This window comes from Camelus bactrianus, chromosome 31 (genome assembly GCF_048773025.1).
Source record: "Camelus bactrianus isolate YW-2024 breed Bactrian camel chromosome 31, ASM4877302v1, whole genome shotgun sequence".
In the NCBI taxonomy this organism is placed as follows: domain Eukaryota; kingdom Metazoa; phylum Chordata; class Mammalia; order Artiodactyla; family Camelidae; genus Camelus; species Camelus bactrianus.
The window spans coordinates 22,779,695-22,798,209 of NC_133569.1; the positions used below are offsets into that span (position 1 = coordinate 22,779,695).

At 41.3% G+C, this 18,515-nt stretch overlaps 1 protein-coding gene across 1 annotated transcript in view; it reads left to right on the forward strand.

Annotated features, from left to right (window-relative positions):
- The window catches only part of SLC18A1 (solute carrier family 18 member A1), a 41,169-nt gene that overhangs the window by 2,530 nt on the left and 20,124 nt on the right, over positions 1-18,515 (forward strand). The window contains exons 2-7 of the mRNA XM_074355831.1: positions 5,435-5,650; positions 8,208-8,416; positions 11,665-11,832; positions 13,833-14,076; positions 16,125-16,485; positions 17,306-17,364. Of these exons, the coding sequence (XP_074211932.1) occupies positions 13,953-14,076; positions 16,125-16,485; positions 17,306-17,364 (544 nt within the window). The 5' untranslated portion in view covers positions 5,435-5,650; positions 8,208-8,416; positions 11,665-11,832; positions 13,833-13,952. The remainder of the gene's footprint in view (positions 1-5,434; positions 5,651-8,207; positions 8,417-11,664; positions 11,833-13,832; positions 14,077-16,124; positions 16,486-17,305; positions 17,365-18,515) is intronic.

Here is an 18,515-nt window from a genome sequence, read left to right on the forward strand (position 1 = left end):
AGTGATCATCACTTAGTTATTTAAAGTCTATTTTAGAGGCATCTCATTTCCATGCCCTTTGGTATGAACACCTATAGCCCTTTTGAACCAAACCACTGAAGCAAGTACTCCTTAATTTTGAGTAAATTGAGCATGAATAAATATGTCTTATAATTACCAAAAAAAGAAAGAAAGAATGTGAGACACCATTTTGTTTTAATTCATGGGACTGACGACAATTTGTAACTGATGTCCAAACTCGTCAAAGAGTATAAGAAAATAAGAATTTTTATATTTTATTGCTAAAAGAATAATTGGTATCTAGAAGAGCAATTCGATGGTGTGATATTCAGATATTTTATTCCTAGGAACTTGCTTTATCCTCAGGAAAATTATATATACATATGACAAATATTTTCAATTATATATGATATATTAGTATCACATATTATATATTATTCTATATAATATAATGTATATGACTTATATTAATCTATATACATGTAAATATATAGACAGAGATATTTATTGACACCTTTTTGAAATAGCAAAACTGTAGAAATAATCTAAATTAAATGCCCGTTCATAAGGTATGGCCTATCTAGTCAAATGTATTCCTTAGCCTTTGACAAATTAGTATGGTCTTCAGTGTTGAAATTTTTAAAATTCTTCAAGATAAATTGTTTTTTTAAAAGCAATTGCAAAATGGTATGTAGAGTAGATTAATTTGTATACATTTTAAGTATACATGTATATGAATATGGGAGAGATTGTTTTAAGTTAATAACCTTTCTGTGTGGTCTCAATCCTTTAATATGTATTTGCATTGATTTTTTTTCAAGTACAGTATATGACAGCTTTCTTTTAAAAATTACAAATGTGGTCCTCTCATGCTAATTCTTCACAGTGGTAGTTAAGTTTCAGATCTGAATTCCAGAATGCTGCTATCATTACACCTTTTATCCTTTTATTTTAGGAGTAATTCAAGATTTTTACTTTTTAAGAAGTTGTCTTTAACTTTTTACTCTGTGGGCAGGAATCAGTTATGGCCTGTAGTGCACAAGCAAAGTATTAATTCCAACATTTATTTAGCAAATATTGGAACAACTTATTATGTGTATTGGGTACTGTTGTAATTCCTAGAGACTTACCAGTACTTACACGAAGTCCCTGTCCTCGGGGTGCTTATAAGAGTGGAAAAGTTAAAAAACAAAAAAATGTATTAATAAAGTGCCTGGTAGTGACACGTGTGATGAAAAGTTCTAAAACAGAGTGAGCAGGTAACGGTAAAAGAGTGATGAGGATGGAGAGAAGATTTAGATAATGTGGTCCCAGAATGTGCCTCAACCATCTGAGATCTAAATGAAGAGAGCAAGGCAGTCATGGAAGATCCAGGAGGCATGTGACCCACGTAGAGAGAAAAGTAAGTGCAAAAGTCCTGAGGCAGAGGAAAAGTGGGGCTAGGATGGATTAAGTTTAGCAGAGAACAGTAGGAGAGAGGGCGGGGCCAGCTCAGATGGAGTCTTGGAAGCTATGGATGGGGGTTTGGATTTTATTCTTAGTGTGATTGGGAAGCTTTATGAAGGGATAATGTGATATGATTAGGCTTTAAAAAGACATCGTGTTCTACTAAGCAAAAAAGTGAATTGGGGCAGGAGGCAAAGTAGAAACGGAAACTAGGCAGGAAGCTACTGTCACTGTCTGGGGTAAGCAGTGGTGACTCAGAGTCCTCCAGCGCACCTCCACGGCGTGCTGGCCTTACCTCCACCACAGAACTCAGCATTGTAATCACAGCATTGGTAAGTGCCCCTTTATGTTTTTCTCCTCTGCTATTCCCCTTTGTAACCTTAGATAACCTTAGACCAAGGAGACTGGCAATGAGATGTAGAGAAGAGGGTAGTTAGAAAAAACAGTTTGAAGGAAACAATAAAAAGAGATCAGACTGCTGTCATGGGCATCATTAACTGGGGACTCACGGAAATCTGTGAGACCTCATGCACAATATATGCATTTGGGCATCTCTCATGGGAATGGCCCGTAGATTTTGACAGATTCTCAAAGGAGCCTGAAGCTCTTAAAGGAAACAAAATAGCTAAGCAGTAGTTGGAAGAGCGATATTTCCATTTATAGAACCATTTTTCTGTATGGTAGTATCAGATATTTGTATAATTGTCACCATCTCCAACTTTTTAGACAATTACAATATTTTTATTTAAAATTTTTTCGTGTCTAATGATGGTATCTGTGTAAAGGGCAGTTCAAAAATATTTGTCAAGTGAAATTGAATGTGAGTATTGCTTAGTTCTTCAGAGCATTAATATTTAAACACTGTTCCTCTTGGTTTTTTTAAAAAAAATTCCTTAATATGTAAGAAAGACAAAAGGAAAAAAATTCTACACACGGAACAAAAACACATAAGGAATTATAGAAAAATCTTAGTTTCCCTACTAATGAAGAAATTCAAACTGAAACACCATGAGGTTCTACTGTATTTGTTAAATGAGCGTAATTAACCCAGTGATTCTTTTTTTGAGCATTGACAGGATTAGGGATTAAGAGATGCCCCAACACATCTCTCCTGGCTTTATCAATTGGTCAGTCCTTCTGGAGGGCAACCTGATGTGGGTCCCAAGCTGCTCATCCAATTATTCATTTCAGCAGTCTCATTAATGGGATTATTAACCAAAGGAATATTTTCCTAGCTTGTTTTGGCAATACTTCTGCTTATCATGGTGAAAATGAAATAGTAATCTGAGTATCTAACAGTAGTGAACTGGGCAAGGATTCTGCATTTAATGACTACTAGCATGCATGTGATAGCTAGTGGAATTTAAGTATGTGGAACTATTTATATAAAATAATAGTGAGTGGAAAGAACTAAACACTGATATAGGCCGATTGCAATAGTGTAAAACACTTCTATACACTGCTAAAAATCAGAAGATGTAGTGACATAAATGATATTGCAATTTTTGGGGGGGGGTGACTATATTTTTCTTCCTAAAATGGGTGTTATAGGTCCAAAGGCACACATACTCACACAGAAAGTATCACCTGGGGGACGGCGTGGACTGCAGCATTTTGGTTAAGAGGGTCTGGGGCCGGACTGAAGTCCTGTTAATACAAAGTGTTCGGCGAACAGCAAGGGCTAAGTATGTTTTAACTAGTAGTATTATTATAGCCTTTGGTTGATTGATTGTTCAGACATGCCCATATTAATTACTGTGTGTCAGGCTCTTTGCTAAGAGCTCTGTAAATGGCATAGCTCCCTGACTAGTTTGTATCAAGCAGGACTGTGTCTTATAATTATCTGTGTGTTCTGGCTATGGTACTTCCCAAGATAACTTGCACATAGTACATAACAACTATCTAGGAGATGAATGCCAATGTGTTGCTCCTTTTCTACGGATGAACAGTTCTCCACTAAACTAATACTTCTACGTAAAGGGTTCTTCCTAGGGAACACACCCTATCAGATTATATGCTGGTTACTGTCCTCTTATTATTTGTTGAAATCCTATCTTATTTTACCCTAAGGAATGCACGACCAGCTGGCCTCAGCAGCAGGGAATGTGGTTGGAACATGAGACTCAGAGTCACCAGCCCCAGTCTCACACAGTATGACCCTGCCCCAGTCCTCGATTCCTTTTGTCTCTGACTCTCCTTATGTCAGTTGGGAAGATTTCGTGTCATAGTTCTCAAGGATTTAAAAGAAGGCTTCCAGGAATCAACATCGCAGACAGAAATGCCAACACTTACTCTTCTTCATAAATGTTTACGGGAAGAAAATTATAGGAGGGCAGGGGAAGAAAAGCTTATGCCAGTGACCTAATTTTCCCCATTTAACGTGTGTCTGTCTTCATTTGCTGGAAAATCTTGATCAAGGAAAACATTATGAAGACAAACCACAGCAAGTCAGTTCACTAGGTCTGTAAATTTCCGTGTCACAAGGCATAAACCAGTCTACGGTCATCAATGTAAAAGTTTCAGCATGAGGTGGGAGAGGGAGCTGACTAATTCATATTTATATTTTTTTCTTCCTTTGTTGTTGTGTTGGGTGTTCTCTGATTTGACCATCGGACACAGAGTGAGCTTCATAGTCTGGAAGCTGCACTTGGATCACCTGAGAGCCAAGATCTCTGCTTCTGTTCCGTATTACTTTCATTGTCACCAGGGTCACTGATGTGTAGTGAAAAGAAAGGAAACAGCAGAGGGCCCCCTGTGATCAGAACAATGGCCACTTAAAAGTGCACAGTGCGATGTTTAAACATACAGACCCAAGATGAGGCCAGTGGCTGGAAGTTCCCTTACCAGGTGCTGGCTGTATCATTGTCTGGCAGTGGGAAGTGGGGAAAAGTACCCTTGAAACTTGGGGTCCCCTTTGTCAAAGACTTTCTTTTGTTGCCAGATCCAGACAGCCCTTTCTCATCCCAAATGTGCCCAACGATAGGAATCTGTTGGATAAATGCTGATAGGATATTATTCAGACACTAAGATAGAAAGATATTTTAAACATGGGAAAACTTTTTACAATACAGTATCAAGTAAAAATTCTATAGGAAATGGCATACACAGTATAATCTCTGTTTCTACATGTGTACATACAACCTCAGGAGAAATATTAGAAAGAAATATATACAGATGTTCAGAGTGACTATCGCTGAGTTATGGAATGCTTCGCAATGTTTATAGTTGTCAATTTTTTTTGTATGTGCCAACATTACACTTTTTAATCAGAAATGAAATTAGGAATATTAAGGCACTTCTGTTTCAAATGTTCCAGGTTTCATTTTAACAGGCACCAGGGTCAGCCAGTGGTAAGATAATCCTGTGATCAGACAAATGAAAAGTTCGGTATTGCAGAGACCTGGAAGGAACTGGGGTCAAAGAAAGTAGTGAGGGATGACACAGAGTCCGCATTCGATGGGAACTCATTGTTTTACCTCTAAGACTGGTTTATGATTGTTAGACCTGGAATAAACCTTAGGGATCAACTCGACTTAACTCTCCAATGTACAAATGAGGAAACGGAAGTAAAGTGATTTCCCAAGTTGCAGAAGCAAGATAGTAGCAGGGCTAGGCAGTCTGACCTCCCTAGACTTCAGATTTTTTTTTTAATCTCCATTGCTTCCATAGCTGCCCACTTCTGGCTCTGTTAGCTGTGCACGCGTGTGGACAAGTCTAGGAGACTCACTCTGATGCAGGCTACATAGATAGGCTATTCTATCCTCATGTAGGGGAACTTTGGAAGACCCAATTATTTCTAAGACAGGTGGGGGCTTCTGATTATCTGAAATGAGAATCCAAGACCCGGGCTTTGACCTGGTGACTGTCTGAAGCCCCTTCTTCGGTTGCAAAGATGACCTGGGGACCAGCTGGACTTACAACATCTGGGATTCTCAGGAAAAATTCTAGGGATTTATTCTAATTTGGATTATGTTGACTTTTCCACCAGTTGTCATGACAACATGCCTGCCCTCTCTCAACATCAGAGCCTGACCATCACCAGAAAAAGGCCTTGTTTCCTGGCTTATTTACGATGAACACATTGGGGAAGTGCAGTGAAAGCCCAAATGATATTTTTTATCAACAAATGCATACTGAGTGAGCACTGGTAATGCACTCCACATCCCGCTGGGCACTGGAAACCTTTCAGAAGGACCAGAGAGTGGTAAGTACATTGGACCGAACTCTGTGTCCTCAGGCAGTGTCTCTGGGCCTGTGTTGTATCTTGAAAGCAAGGATGACATTACTGTGAAACATGTTTCTAAGGAGCTAAAGGCTAAATTGTAGAGACAAGGTTAAGGCACATGATCTGACAGCGAACATGTGAAACAGCATGGAACGACATGCTGGATTGTCTAACTGGTAAGAGAAAGGCCCGCTAGGATTTGCTCAGGTCAGATTAGTCTCCATCTAAAGGCAGACGTTTTCAGTTAGATAGCATCTGGGGCCGATGTGGATCAGAGGAACAGTAATGGGTGTGCCATGTGATTCTTAAGCAGGACACATCGATTCTCATGGTTAGCAAGACAGAACAGCTTCATGGTGGATGCTGCATTTTGAAGAGGAATTTAATTTTTAGGGAACTTAGTGTCTGGAAATTCCCCCACCAAACAGAGGAATTCAGTCAGAGCAGAGTCAGTGTGTTACTGTTTTTCTGATAAGTAAATGCGTGGGATCTAATATTATGTGCCTACAATGTGACAAGCATTTTCCTAAGTGCTTATGGTGAATTAACTCACCGAATCTTTGCAGAAACTCTATAAATTAGCAAAAACTCTGTAAGTTGAGGCACAGAAAAGTTAAGTAATTTGTCGAGTCTCACAGGTAGCAAATGACAGAACCAAGACCCAAACCTTACTAATTCAGGTGCTTCTTCTCTGTTTCCTGGTATGTATAGAAAGATATTTATAGAAAACATGGCCTTTGTTCCTAAGTTACTGCTGGCCTTTCTTACCCCACTGAAGTCATGGACATTTCTGCAGGCGCTCTGACCTAGCTTGGCAGTTTGTGGGACGGTAAATTTTTTCCGTCTCTGATCTATGAATTAAAGTGAATAAGTAGCCATGACAGAGGCTAAGATTCCAAGTGTTAGCTGAGGATTTTAAAACCCTCAGTTCTGCTTGTGGAATTCTGCTCACATAGTCAAGGATGGTAGGTTTGGGAGCTGAATTCCAAGTGGAAGGTCGAATTCCCTGAGTCCCGTTCTTAAGCAGTCAGGCTCTGGAAAAATGCAAGTCTCCTTCCAGGCTTCCCATACCTCGGCCAGTCCTGTGTAAATCTCAGAGAGGCAAGAATGTTTATCATCGTCGTCAGTAACAGCAGCAAATAGTTACTGAACATCCCTACTGGGCAAGATGCCAGGTGCTGTGTAGAACACAAAGGTGAGGAAGATAAAAGCCTGCCTTTAAGTAGCTTACAGCCTAGAAGCAGATAACTGTAATTGAAGGAAAAATGTCACAAGTGTCATAAAACGTTGCATCTCTACAGCTGGTTTTTGGTCAGTCTTGTTCTTAATCAGCTCTTGCATAGCTCCAAGGTGGGCACTAAAGGAAAGGAGATAGGAATGCTGGCTGATAGACATAACTGGGGCTGCATTTTCCAAGCAGAGCAGGCTTGAGTCAAGCTAGGCGGAGATGGTATAGCCTGATCCTCAGGGGACAATGGCCAGGCTGAAACTTGATCGTTCAGGAAGGATCTTGAAATGACATAATGAGAAGCAGTAAAGAAGGGAGAGACCTCACGAGGGCAGAAGAGATGAGGGGCGTTGAAAGTATGCAGAGAGTACAAGATAACCAGGAGTGCAGCCATGAGGCTTAGGTCTGTGCTGAAGAATCAAAGAAAGAAGACTGAGCAGCTTGTGAGAAGCAACAGCCAGAAGAGCCCCCTGCCCGCCCCCAACCATGGGTAGGTTCTACCAGAGGGACCCCCTTCAGGTTCTACATTTTAATGGGACAGCTGCAGTTTCCCCCGCTCGCCCTGGCCAGAGGAAATCCGGACTGCGTTTGAAGGAACCTGGCTCTAGGAAGCCAGTTTCTCGGGGGCAGAATCTCTATCTTCTTTGGCTTTAAATGTTTCTGAATCTGCTCTCTCTAAAGGCAGGGCTATCTCCTCAAGAGCTCTGAGGGTGAAAGGACGGACACTGCTGGGCAGGCGGGGAGGGGGCTGAAATTCCCCACCCCCAGTTCATTTATTTATTGCTGAGTTTGTCACCAGTTCCCTACAATACTTCAGGGAGGTCCCAGCTTATTTTGAGTTTGGTTTTTACTTTTTTATTTTTTATGTACTTTTTAATCTGTAACTTTAATAAATTGAATATAATTTAAAAAGGTTTTATTGACGTGTAGTTGATTTACAATGTTAATTTCAAGCATACAGCAAAGTGGTTCAGTTATTCATGTACATGCATTTATACATTCTTTTTTGGATTCTTTTCTATTATATGTTATTACAAGAAATTGAATCATATAGTTCCCTGTGCTGTACAGTAGGTCCTTGTTGTTTATCTATTTTATATACAGTATTGTGTGTCTGTTAATCCAACTCCTACTTTATCCCTCCCTGCCCTTGAGTTTGGTTTTTAAGGCACCTCGTTTCCCTTTATCTATAATAAGCTCTTTCTCCAGTTTACCAGACACAGCGATTCCCAGCTTTTTGGACACAGATCCCTCTGACTGGGTACACAGTGCCATGAAGCTCTTAACCATAAATTAACCTCTCTCCAGCCTTCTTTTCAGAAGCCTGTGACAGGAACCAAACCTCTCTAGTCTGAGGCTGGAACGCTGACGTATGCTGGATAGAAGAGGAAGTCTGAAATGATGGTTAAATATTTGACCAGCAAGAGAAAGAGAAAGCAATGAGAAACAAAAGCAAACTCCATGTTGGAGTCATGGGGCCATCTACTCTGGCAAGGCCACATCGGCCGCCACCAAATGTAAGTGTAATTAGGTTATACGTGTTTTTCGGTCTGGAGAAAAAAGCTGTCTGTCTGAGGATGCTGTGTTCCGGCCACTCTAACTAAGTGATAACAGAGCCACTGTCAGAGAGCCCTAAGTTCCGTCTCAGGCCTAGGTCATTCTCAGCAGGCTGCTCCGGCTGGAAATCGTTAGTCCTGAGGACCCAGAGTCCGTGCACACAGACTGAGATGTTACTTCTACTGGCGACTTTTTTATTTTTGAATTTTCCCACTGTAATTTGGATAATACATTAGCAAAATCTCCTTTACTTTTGCCATTTAGCATCACCACTAATAGAACTTAGGTATATTTTAAAAATTAATTGTAGTATATACAATATATATATATAAAAAATACATACCAGAAGATTTATTATCCTAACCATTTTTAAGGGACAGTAGAGTGTCATTAAATACATTCATGTAGTTGTGCAACCAAGCAATCTCTGGAAGTTTTCCAGCTTGCAAAACAAAAACTCTACACCCATCAAACAACAGCTTCTCACTTCCTCCTCCCTCCAGATGCTGGAAACCACCATTCTACTTCCTGTTGCTATGAATTTGAGTAATCCAGTTACCGCCAGTTAGTGAAAGCAAACAGTATTTGTCTTCTTGGGACTGTCTTATTAAACTTAGCTTCGTGGCCTCAAGATTCATCTGTGTCGTAGCATGTGTCAGAATTGCCTTCCTTCCTTTTGAAGGCTGAGTATTATTCCACTGTCTACAGATATCACATTTTGTTTGTCCATTCATCCTTCCACCTTCTGGCAATTGTGCATAATGCTGCTATGAATTTACATGAAGTTTAAATAATTTTTTTAAATATTTTATTTATTTGTTTGTTTTGGAGGGAGGTAATTAGATTTTCTTATTTCCTTATTTAATTTAATAGAGGTTTTGAGGGTTGAACCCAGGACCTTGTGCATGCTAAGCATGTGCTCTACCACTGAGCTGTCCCGTACCCTCTATGTGAAGTTTTATATCCTACCTGTTTACTTACCATTTTAATATCTATATATAAACATATATAATTTTTTCCAGGTTGATACATAGCCTCCAAAATCTTTTTTTTCTATTTTAACAGCAACATGACAGCCTTTCAAGCCCGTGTGCTTAAATATTTTTGTTCAGTTGTACATTTGAGGTGTTTCCATTTTTTCCCTCACTGCTGATAAAAATTTTATACCTATGATATATCCTCCCATATTTTAGCTTCTTTTCTTAGAACAGATTCCTAAGAAATGAATCACTAGATTAAAAGTTATGGACGTTTTCTGACTTGATAGACAAGAGATGGAAAGTCAAATGCCTTTCTAAAAGAATGGTCCCCATTTGCACACTAATAATGTACATGAATGTACATTTCCTCATAGTCACACCAGCTTTATTTTGTTCTCTTACATTAGAAAATTAAACAGGAGGAAGATAAGAGCTCACTCCTGTTTGATAGACAACACTCTGATTAGTAAAAGTGATGGGCATTTATGAGAACAATCCAAACTTGGCTCGCCCGTGAGTACCAGCGTGGTTACAGCTAACTGAAATGTATATGATGTATAAAACAGGTGTATAGCAGACATATGCCCGATATGTAGGGGGCTCAGTAAATGATCGCTATTATTATTACTGCTGTTGCTTCTGTTAGAGCCCAAAGTATGATGATTCTTATTTAGCTGGTACCTGGTCTCTCAGGCCCTCAGCTCCTCTAAACCGTGGTTTTCCAATTATGTGGGGCATCCTCAATGTGGGGCATCTGAGAACGGCTTATTCTTCCCAGTGGAGAAGGATGGCTTCCCTGTGGTGGCTGCCCTGAGACCTCAGGCACCAAAGCTGTACTTAGGGTGGAGGGCATGGTGGCAGAAGTGTCACCTGGGCTCCAGCATGACACTGCCTTAGGCCCCGAATCTTGTAAATGTCTTCATTAGTATAGGTCTTCTCCATCTTCTGGCCCTCATGCCCTCTCTCCATAGAGGCTCAGGCAACGGGGTGAGTAAGGGAGCCAGTGTGTTGTGCTCCCTGTGGTGGGCAGAATAATGCCCTCTCCACAAACCCCCCAACCTCCCCAACCCCCCCGGAGATGTCCTCACCCTAATTCTGGAACCTGTGAATACATTACCTTAACATGGTAAAGAGCCTTTGAAGATAGGATTGAGTTCAGGATCTTGAGATGGGGAGATCACTTTGGATTATCTGGACAGGCCCAGTGTCATCCCATGAGTTATTTTAAGTGAAGGGGGGAGACTAGAGGGAAGAGACAGAAGGGCAGAGAGTTAAGCAACTCTGCCAACACCTTGAGTTTTAGCCCAATAAGACCTATTGGGATGGGGGAGGAGCAGGGAAGGGAAGGGTACAGCTCAGTTGTAGAGCACATGCTTAGCATACAGGAGGTCTTGGGTTCAATCCCCAGCATCTCCATAAAGGAAAAAAAAAGACCTATTTTGGAATTCTGACCTTCAGACCTCTAAGCTAATACATTCATGTTGTTATAAGCCATTAAGTTTGTGGTAATTTGTTACAGCAGCAGTAGGAACCTCATACGCTCCCCTCCCCCTGTTTCTATTGCCTCCTCCCTGTTTCTCTTTCCAGGTCTCCTTTACATCTCTTTCGATTGGGAGGGGCCCACAAGTTCCACAATTTGAAACTCTCTGCTGCTACTCTGCCCATTAGTCATATTTGCTCTTTTGTAAATTACTTATGTTCTTTGCCCCACCCCCCCGATGACCCTAAATGTCATAAAAGTATAGATCTATAAGGCCACTCTGAGATTCCACAATGAGATACACTCTCTCATGTAACCATCCAGCCAGTCATCGATCCAAGAAATGTTTACTGGAGGCTTCTATGGGCCAGGCATTGAGCTAGTATTGGGATGTAAGGATGGCAGTGCACAATCTACGCCTTTATGGAGGCCACAGGGGATGGATTTTTATACTTGAGAACAACATGCATAGTTTTTTTTTTTTTTCCTGTGAGTGTTCTAAGAGTTGTTTCTTTCCAGAAAGCAACTGGGGTTACGTGGAGCCTCTTTGACTAAGTAGCAACGAACAGGAACGGTATTCTGGTTCCATTCTGTCTTCCAATTTGTATTCAAGACCCAGACAAGAGTTAATGTGTTTGATGGTAGATAAGCGGGGATGAAAAACAGCACAGCCCAGTGCCTCTTTGTTTAGGATAATTTCTCCCCTCTCTTTGTCCTCTTCGGTGCTGCTTTCCTGCCTCTGACGCAGGGAGCTAAGGTTTCAATTAAATCTTTGTGGACAAAGGGCACACATGGCATCCTCAGATAACGGGTGGCAATAAATCCATCAGCACATCCACTTTCAGAGAAGAGTCCCTGCTGAACTGCCAAGAGCCGCCGATACCTCGCTGAGTACCTCGCACAGGTGGCCCGTCAGGTAAGATGTTTCTCTCTTTGGATGCATTTAATCCTTCCCGGAATTCGTGTCTCTTAACGGAGAATTTTGACTTTAAAGTAAGTTGACTTCTGATTTGTTGGCAAATTCCTAGTTTGGTTTGTTTGTTGTGTTGGTTTGGTTTGCTTTGCTTGAATATTTTTGGTCTGTCCTCAGAGTACTTATTTCATTCCATTTTACGTCTTTCAGTTTTCCATCGCTTTTCTTTTAGTCTCTTTTTATTTTCCTGGATATACATTTCTTACGTTTCCTAAGTAAATTTGTGTTTAGAAATACCATTTTTTATACACAGAGAAATGAAAGGTATTCAGTGATTTGCATGTATTTTCTTTTTAAAACTTACCTGGAAATCGGTTCAGTGGGCACTTGGTCACTCCGAACTGTAGTGTGGACAGTGTTTTTCCAACCCTGGCCTTAGAACAGGGTAGCTCGGTGCTGGGATAATTCCAACATTCGAATCTGACTGTTGAACCCCAATGATAATCATTTAAAATTATTTACTTCTTGTATTATGAAAGTGGTTAATTATCAAATGATTACAGAATAATTAGAAATGACAGAAAAGGAAAAAGAAGATAATTAAAGTCGTTGATTATAATAGCTGGCACTTGGGTGTGTCTCTTTCTAGTGTTGCAAAAGGGTGCACATATATTTATTTTTTATGTAATTGAGCTCAAGCTGTAAATACAGTTGAATATATTTTTTTCTCACTTAACATACGAAGAGTATTTTCTAAGTCATCAAAATTATTTGAAAACATTATTTATGAGAGCTGCTTCTATTCCACCGTTGAAATGTATCATTTTTTTTCACTAACATAAATAATTCAACAATTGTTAATTTTAAATATAAATCTTTGGCTGCATTTCCAATCATTTCCTTAAGACAAGTTCCACATCAAGGGGTGTACAATGATTAGGGCCTGATATGCTTCCTGACAGTAAGCTGTTTTAAAATTTATAAGATTGGAATTGTTGATGCCACAACAGAAGCAACATATAAGAAAATGGAACTCTTCCCAGCAACGGTGATCGCCTGAAATTCAACAAAAGCCTGTGACGTAATGCTGACCGATGACATGAAGTCCTAAGGGGAAAGCTAATCGTGAAAGTTAGTGTTCTGTTTACACAGAGCAGTGCATCTTTCTGAGCAGGGGTCTCGAGCTTCAGCCAAAGAACAGGAGCGTTAATAGTGCCACAGGGCAAGGGAAGATGGTGGAATACATTTCTGCAAGTTAAAAAAGAGTTGGGATTTTGTTCCAGTTTGACACTAATCGTGTGACTGGAGACAAATGTCTTGACCTCTTGGGTCTCAGATTTCTCATCTGTGAGATGGGAGGGTTGGCTTCTAGGTCACTGTTTGTCAATGAGCGACACAAATAACACATGTGGCACCTGGGACGTTTCTGGATGGTACACACACATAATTTTTTTTTGGCATAGTACGTCAAGTTATATTTTAAAGCAGCAGTATTTCAGGTTTTAGAAAGAGTGGATTTAGAGGACAAGATTAAGTAGGCAACAGCACACTTAGTCTTCAGATGTGACAGAAGCCTCCAAACATAGGTCTAATGTTTGAGAAACACAGAGTCAGGTGATCTCTAGAGCCTGCTTCATGTGCAAGGTGGAATTCAGATATAAAAAGCCGGTAACCAGTGCTTTCTTGGAAGGCATTCTGGGAACTGGGCGGAGTTAACGAGCTGTGTAAGAGATGAACAGAGACACAGGCTTGGAAGAGGTTCCAGTACCATCCTGTCACCTGCACCTCTTTGTGCTTCTCATTTTATTTTTATTTGTATTAAAATATATATTTTTTTTATTTTGAGGGGGTCAGTTATTAAGTTTGTTTGTTTGTTTATTTAATGGAGGTGCTGGGGATTGAACCCAGGACCTCGTGCATGCTAGGCCTGCGCTCTACCACTGAGCTACACCCTCCCTCCTTGTACTTCTCATTTTAATACTGAGTTTCCCTTGTCTGGGCAGAATTTCTCCCCTCTGCTGCAAAGGCTGCAGGAGACCTATACCTGTAACAGGATTCTCCCTGAGAACCTGGCGGAGAAGACGCCCCTAGCCCAGCCAGCCCAGCCCAGCCCAGCCCACACCATGCTCAGGGCGGTTTTGGATGTTCCTCAGCAGTTGCTGAAGAAGGGAAGACAGTCCCGGAAGCTGGTGCTGCTGGTGGTGTTCGTCGCTCTGCTCCTGGACAACATGCTGCTCACTGTGGTGGGTACGTTTGGGGGTCTCGATGCTGGGAGTTAATTTGCTCTGGGCGCCAATGGGCAGCATGCACCCTGTTGGAATTCAGCAGTGAATGGGCTTGAGAATTTTTCTTTTTATGCTTGAAAACACAAGGATGGCTGGGGATTGGAGGAAACAGCAGGAAAGGGAGTGTGTAGCTTGCCAACCACTGCTGCAAAGACCCCCGAGGTTCAAGAAAGAAGGAGGTTTAGAGAACATCGTACCAAAACAAAGAGGCTGACCTGGAGCCAGAGCTGACAGTACTTTTCTTCCTTCCCATACTATCTTTTTTTTTAAGTTTAATTTAATTTTAATTTAATTTAATTTATTAAAAACATATTTTTAGGTTTATTTGTTTTTTAACAGCGGTACTGGGAATTGAACCCAGGATCTTTGTGCATGCTAAGCATGCTCTCTGCCACTGAGCTATACCCTCGCCCCTCTTCCCTATATTCTCTTCCCAAGGTGCCCTTACTTCTGGAATAGTGAGCATCTTCTCACTGTGTTGCCTTCCAGCATCTGCTCTATCAAACCACACCTTGTGTGGATACCCAACTCCTTTCCTGTGGTTCGTTCCCATACAGTCCTACTTTTTTAGTTGGTAGCTTATTAATTTTTACATTGAATTATGCTGGTATATAAATGGATGCCAACATGTTTCCCCTCTTGGGTCAAGTAGATGCTTTTTTTTTAAAGGGAGGTGCTGGGGATTGAACCCAGGACTTCGTGTCTGCTAAGTATGTGCCCTATTACTGAGTTATACCAACCCCCCCAAAATATATGCTTTTAAACAAGAAACTTCCTGAGACAGATTGTTAATCAAATACACTCAATTCTCATCATTCGTGGCAGTTACGCTCTATACATTTGCTGTGAATACTGCATTTAGCCAGTACTAAGTCATTGCTCCTGGAGGAAATAAACACACATACACTATATAGATTATAACCTTAAATCCTAAAAACACATCCAGGTAGATTGTATTTTCTTTACGAAAGAGAAAACGGGGCTCAGAAGTGTTCAGTGACTTGCCTGAAGCCCCCCCCCCCGACAGGTGCCCAGTGGGGAGTCAAGCTCTGCCCAGCTGGCCCCTGGCTGGAGTCTCTTGCGCTGCACCGCCCTACCCCTCCCGTCTCCATGCTCTGCATCTCTGTGAGAGAGCTGGAACAGGAAGGCAGAGCCTGCCTCGATCAATCTCAGCTGCAAAAGTGAGCACCTGGCAACTCAGTGCTTCCTCCATTCTATGCATGGATGGCCAAGAAAAATTGTGATGGCTCCATGAGCAATGGTTTTGTGATTACAAATAAATTTTAGCCAGTCAGTGAATTAGCCAATATGGAATCCACGGATGAGGAGGACCAACTCTATGATGGTAGGAACTTAGGTTCGTTTTTTAAACTTATTTTTTATTTTTTTATTGAAGTATAGTCAATTATGTGTCAGTTTCTGGTGTGCCACACAGTGTCCCACTCATACATATACGTACATATTCGCTTTCATATTTTTTTCCATTAAAAGTTACTACAAGATATTGAACATAGTTCCTTGTGCTATAGGAAAGAAACTTTTAAAATCTATTTTTATATATAGTGGCTAACTTTCGTAAATCTCAAAGTCCCAAATTTATCCCTTCCTAACCCACTTTCCCCAGTAACCATGAGATTGTTTACTACATCTGCGAGTCTGTTTCTGTTTTGTAGATGAGTTCATAGTGTCCTTTTCTCTTTTTTTAGAGTCCACGTATGAGTGATCTCATATGGTATTTTTCTTTCTCTTTCTGGCTCACTTCACTTAGAATGATGATCTCCAGGTCCATCCATGTTGCTGCAAATGGCATTATTTTATTCTTTTTTATGGCAGTGTAGTATGGAATTTAGGTTCTTGAGCCAATAAGGATAACTTGGGCAGGCACAGCCTTTGAGGGGACTTAGACACCTTCGTGGGCGTGAATCTGAACCCCACGATGGTGCCCCTGAAATGACTGGTGGTAAAAGGACAATCTGTCCTTAGTTCTCGTTTCTTGTTCTTCACTCACAGTGCCCATCGTGCCCACCTACCTGTACGCCATAGAGTTCAAAGGAGTCAACACGTCTCTGTACCTCGGCCCCACCGCAGCCTCCCAGCACACCCTCACTCCTGCCTTTTCCACCATCTTCTCCTTCTTTGACAACAACACCATATCTACTGAAGGAAGTGTGCCTGGTGGCATAGCCTGGACGAGTGGCACTTCTGGCACCACCCCTCCTCCAGTCACTGAAGCCATGCCAGCACATAAAAACAACTGCTTTCAAGGCACAGAGTTCCTGAAGGAAGAGAACATATGGGTGGGGGTTCTGTTTGCTTCCAAGGCTCTGATGCAACTCCTGGTCAACCCGTTTGTGGGGCCTCTCACCAACAGGTATCTCAGTGGGTGCAGGGTCCCACGGGGCGCTCAGGGGCTCAGAGACAAGAGGATGGGCTGAGGTATCATAAAGGGGGTCAGAAGGGAGAGAGAAGGAAAACTCACTTGTCTGCACCCCAGGGCAGGCAGCACTTTGGGAAGCTGGTTACTCCAAAGGATAACGTGATGTTGATGAAATGCCGTGGGCTTCAGATGTCCTTAGTGATGTAATGACTGTTGGGCACCAAGAAGGAAACCGGGGAACAGAAGTAATATACTGCTGGTGTTGTTTCAGTGTCCTGGAACGTGGCTCAGGTCGGGTAAGGGTGGAAATAGGACAGGCCTGTTGCAGACTAGAGCACTGGCTCCTTAGTCGAAGTGTTTGGGATTATCCTGGTGTTTCAAAAAGATATGCTCTCTGACTGGGTCATCCTTCCTGGAAAAGAGGATTTGGGCCCTGGTCTGTGGGTAAATGTGCATGCTTTTTAATTCCTTTCTCTATACCTGCATTCAGAGATCTGTTTTACCATGCACTCAAATAACTGCATTTCTGTTACCAATTACATGAAAAAATATAGTGCACGTATAATGGGTGCCTATTGGAATTGTATCTCTTTTTCCCCTTTTTTAAAAAAAATTTAAGTATAGTCAGCTTACAACGTTGTATCAATTTCTGGTGTACAGCATAATGTTTCAGCCGTATGTATATTCCTTTTCATATTCTTTTTCATTATAGGTTATTACAAGATATTGAATACAGTTCCCTGTGCTCTACAGTGTAAACTTGCTGTTTATCTGTTTTACATGGAATTGTATCTTTGTTTAAATTCCCTTCTAGGATTGGATACCACATTCCCATGTTCGCTGGCTTTGTTATCATGTTTATCTCCACAATTAGTAAGTAATCTGCTTCCTCTTCTCTTTCCTTCACTGATTAACTTTGATTTTATCACATGCTCTCCAGTGAAAAGAGCAGGGTCAGGTTAGCTACTTAAGTCATCTGACTAAGTGGCCTGTGACACTGATTTAAATGCTTTACAGTTTTTGCTATGGGGGCGAGAACAGCCGAAGTAACTCAAGTCTGGGTGGAATTTGTATATTCTGCTATAAAAGAATAGATACTTCCTCCAGCTGGAGAAGATTGTAAAGGCTGTTTCTTAAAAAAAAAAAAATAGGTTTTGGGGTGGGGAGGTAATTAGGTTTGTTTATTTTTTATTGATTGATTGATTGATTGGAGGTACTGGGGATGGAATCCAGGACCTCCTGCCTGCTAAGCATGTGCTCTACACTGAGCTATATGCCCCTCCATGAAGGCTGTTCTAATGCGTATGGTTTTGTGTGTGTGTGTGTGTGTGTGTGTGTGTGTGTATCAGTAATCCCTTGAGTAAATTTAGTACAAACACCCCATCTTGGAGAAGAGGTCATAGCATTTTCATGCAAAGGTAAAGGGCAACTAACAAAGAATCTAAACTGGACCACAGCAACCGGAAAATTCCGAAAAGCCTGCTGCCTTCCAGGAAGGCTGTGAAAGGTGATAGCTTTGGGAAATAAATCTGTAAGGAAACAAGAAAGAGAAGAGGCAAATAGTCTACCCCGTATCAGATAAATGTTCTCAATATGAGAGAGATGGAATGAAAACAGTAAGTAAAAAAAATACACCTGGAAATTGACCCTGAGAAAATAAGAAAATGACTGTGGGGCGAGGGGTTGGGGGAGGGCAGCCTGTGGACCCACGGGTGGCTCCCGATGCCTCTGCTGATGTCTGTGGTCTGGGTGACACACCTCCTCCTCCCTCTGATCTTGCTAATTACCTTTCTGTGACTTTTCTGCTTGTCCTGTTGCCCCTCCTCAAGGTGTCTTCCCTTCCAGCGCAGGACTTGTCACCTATCAACCAGTGTCGAACAGGAATTTGTTGAGTTCAGGGCTGGTAGGCGCAAAGTGCAGGGACTCCACGTGTGAAATTCTGTCCGAGAACTGCAGCTTCCTCGTGAAATTCCAGCTGAGCCAGAGGAAACCAGAAAGTTAAATTTAGACGTCTTCATTGAACG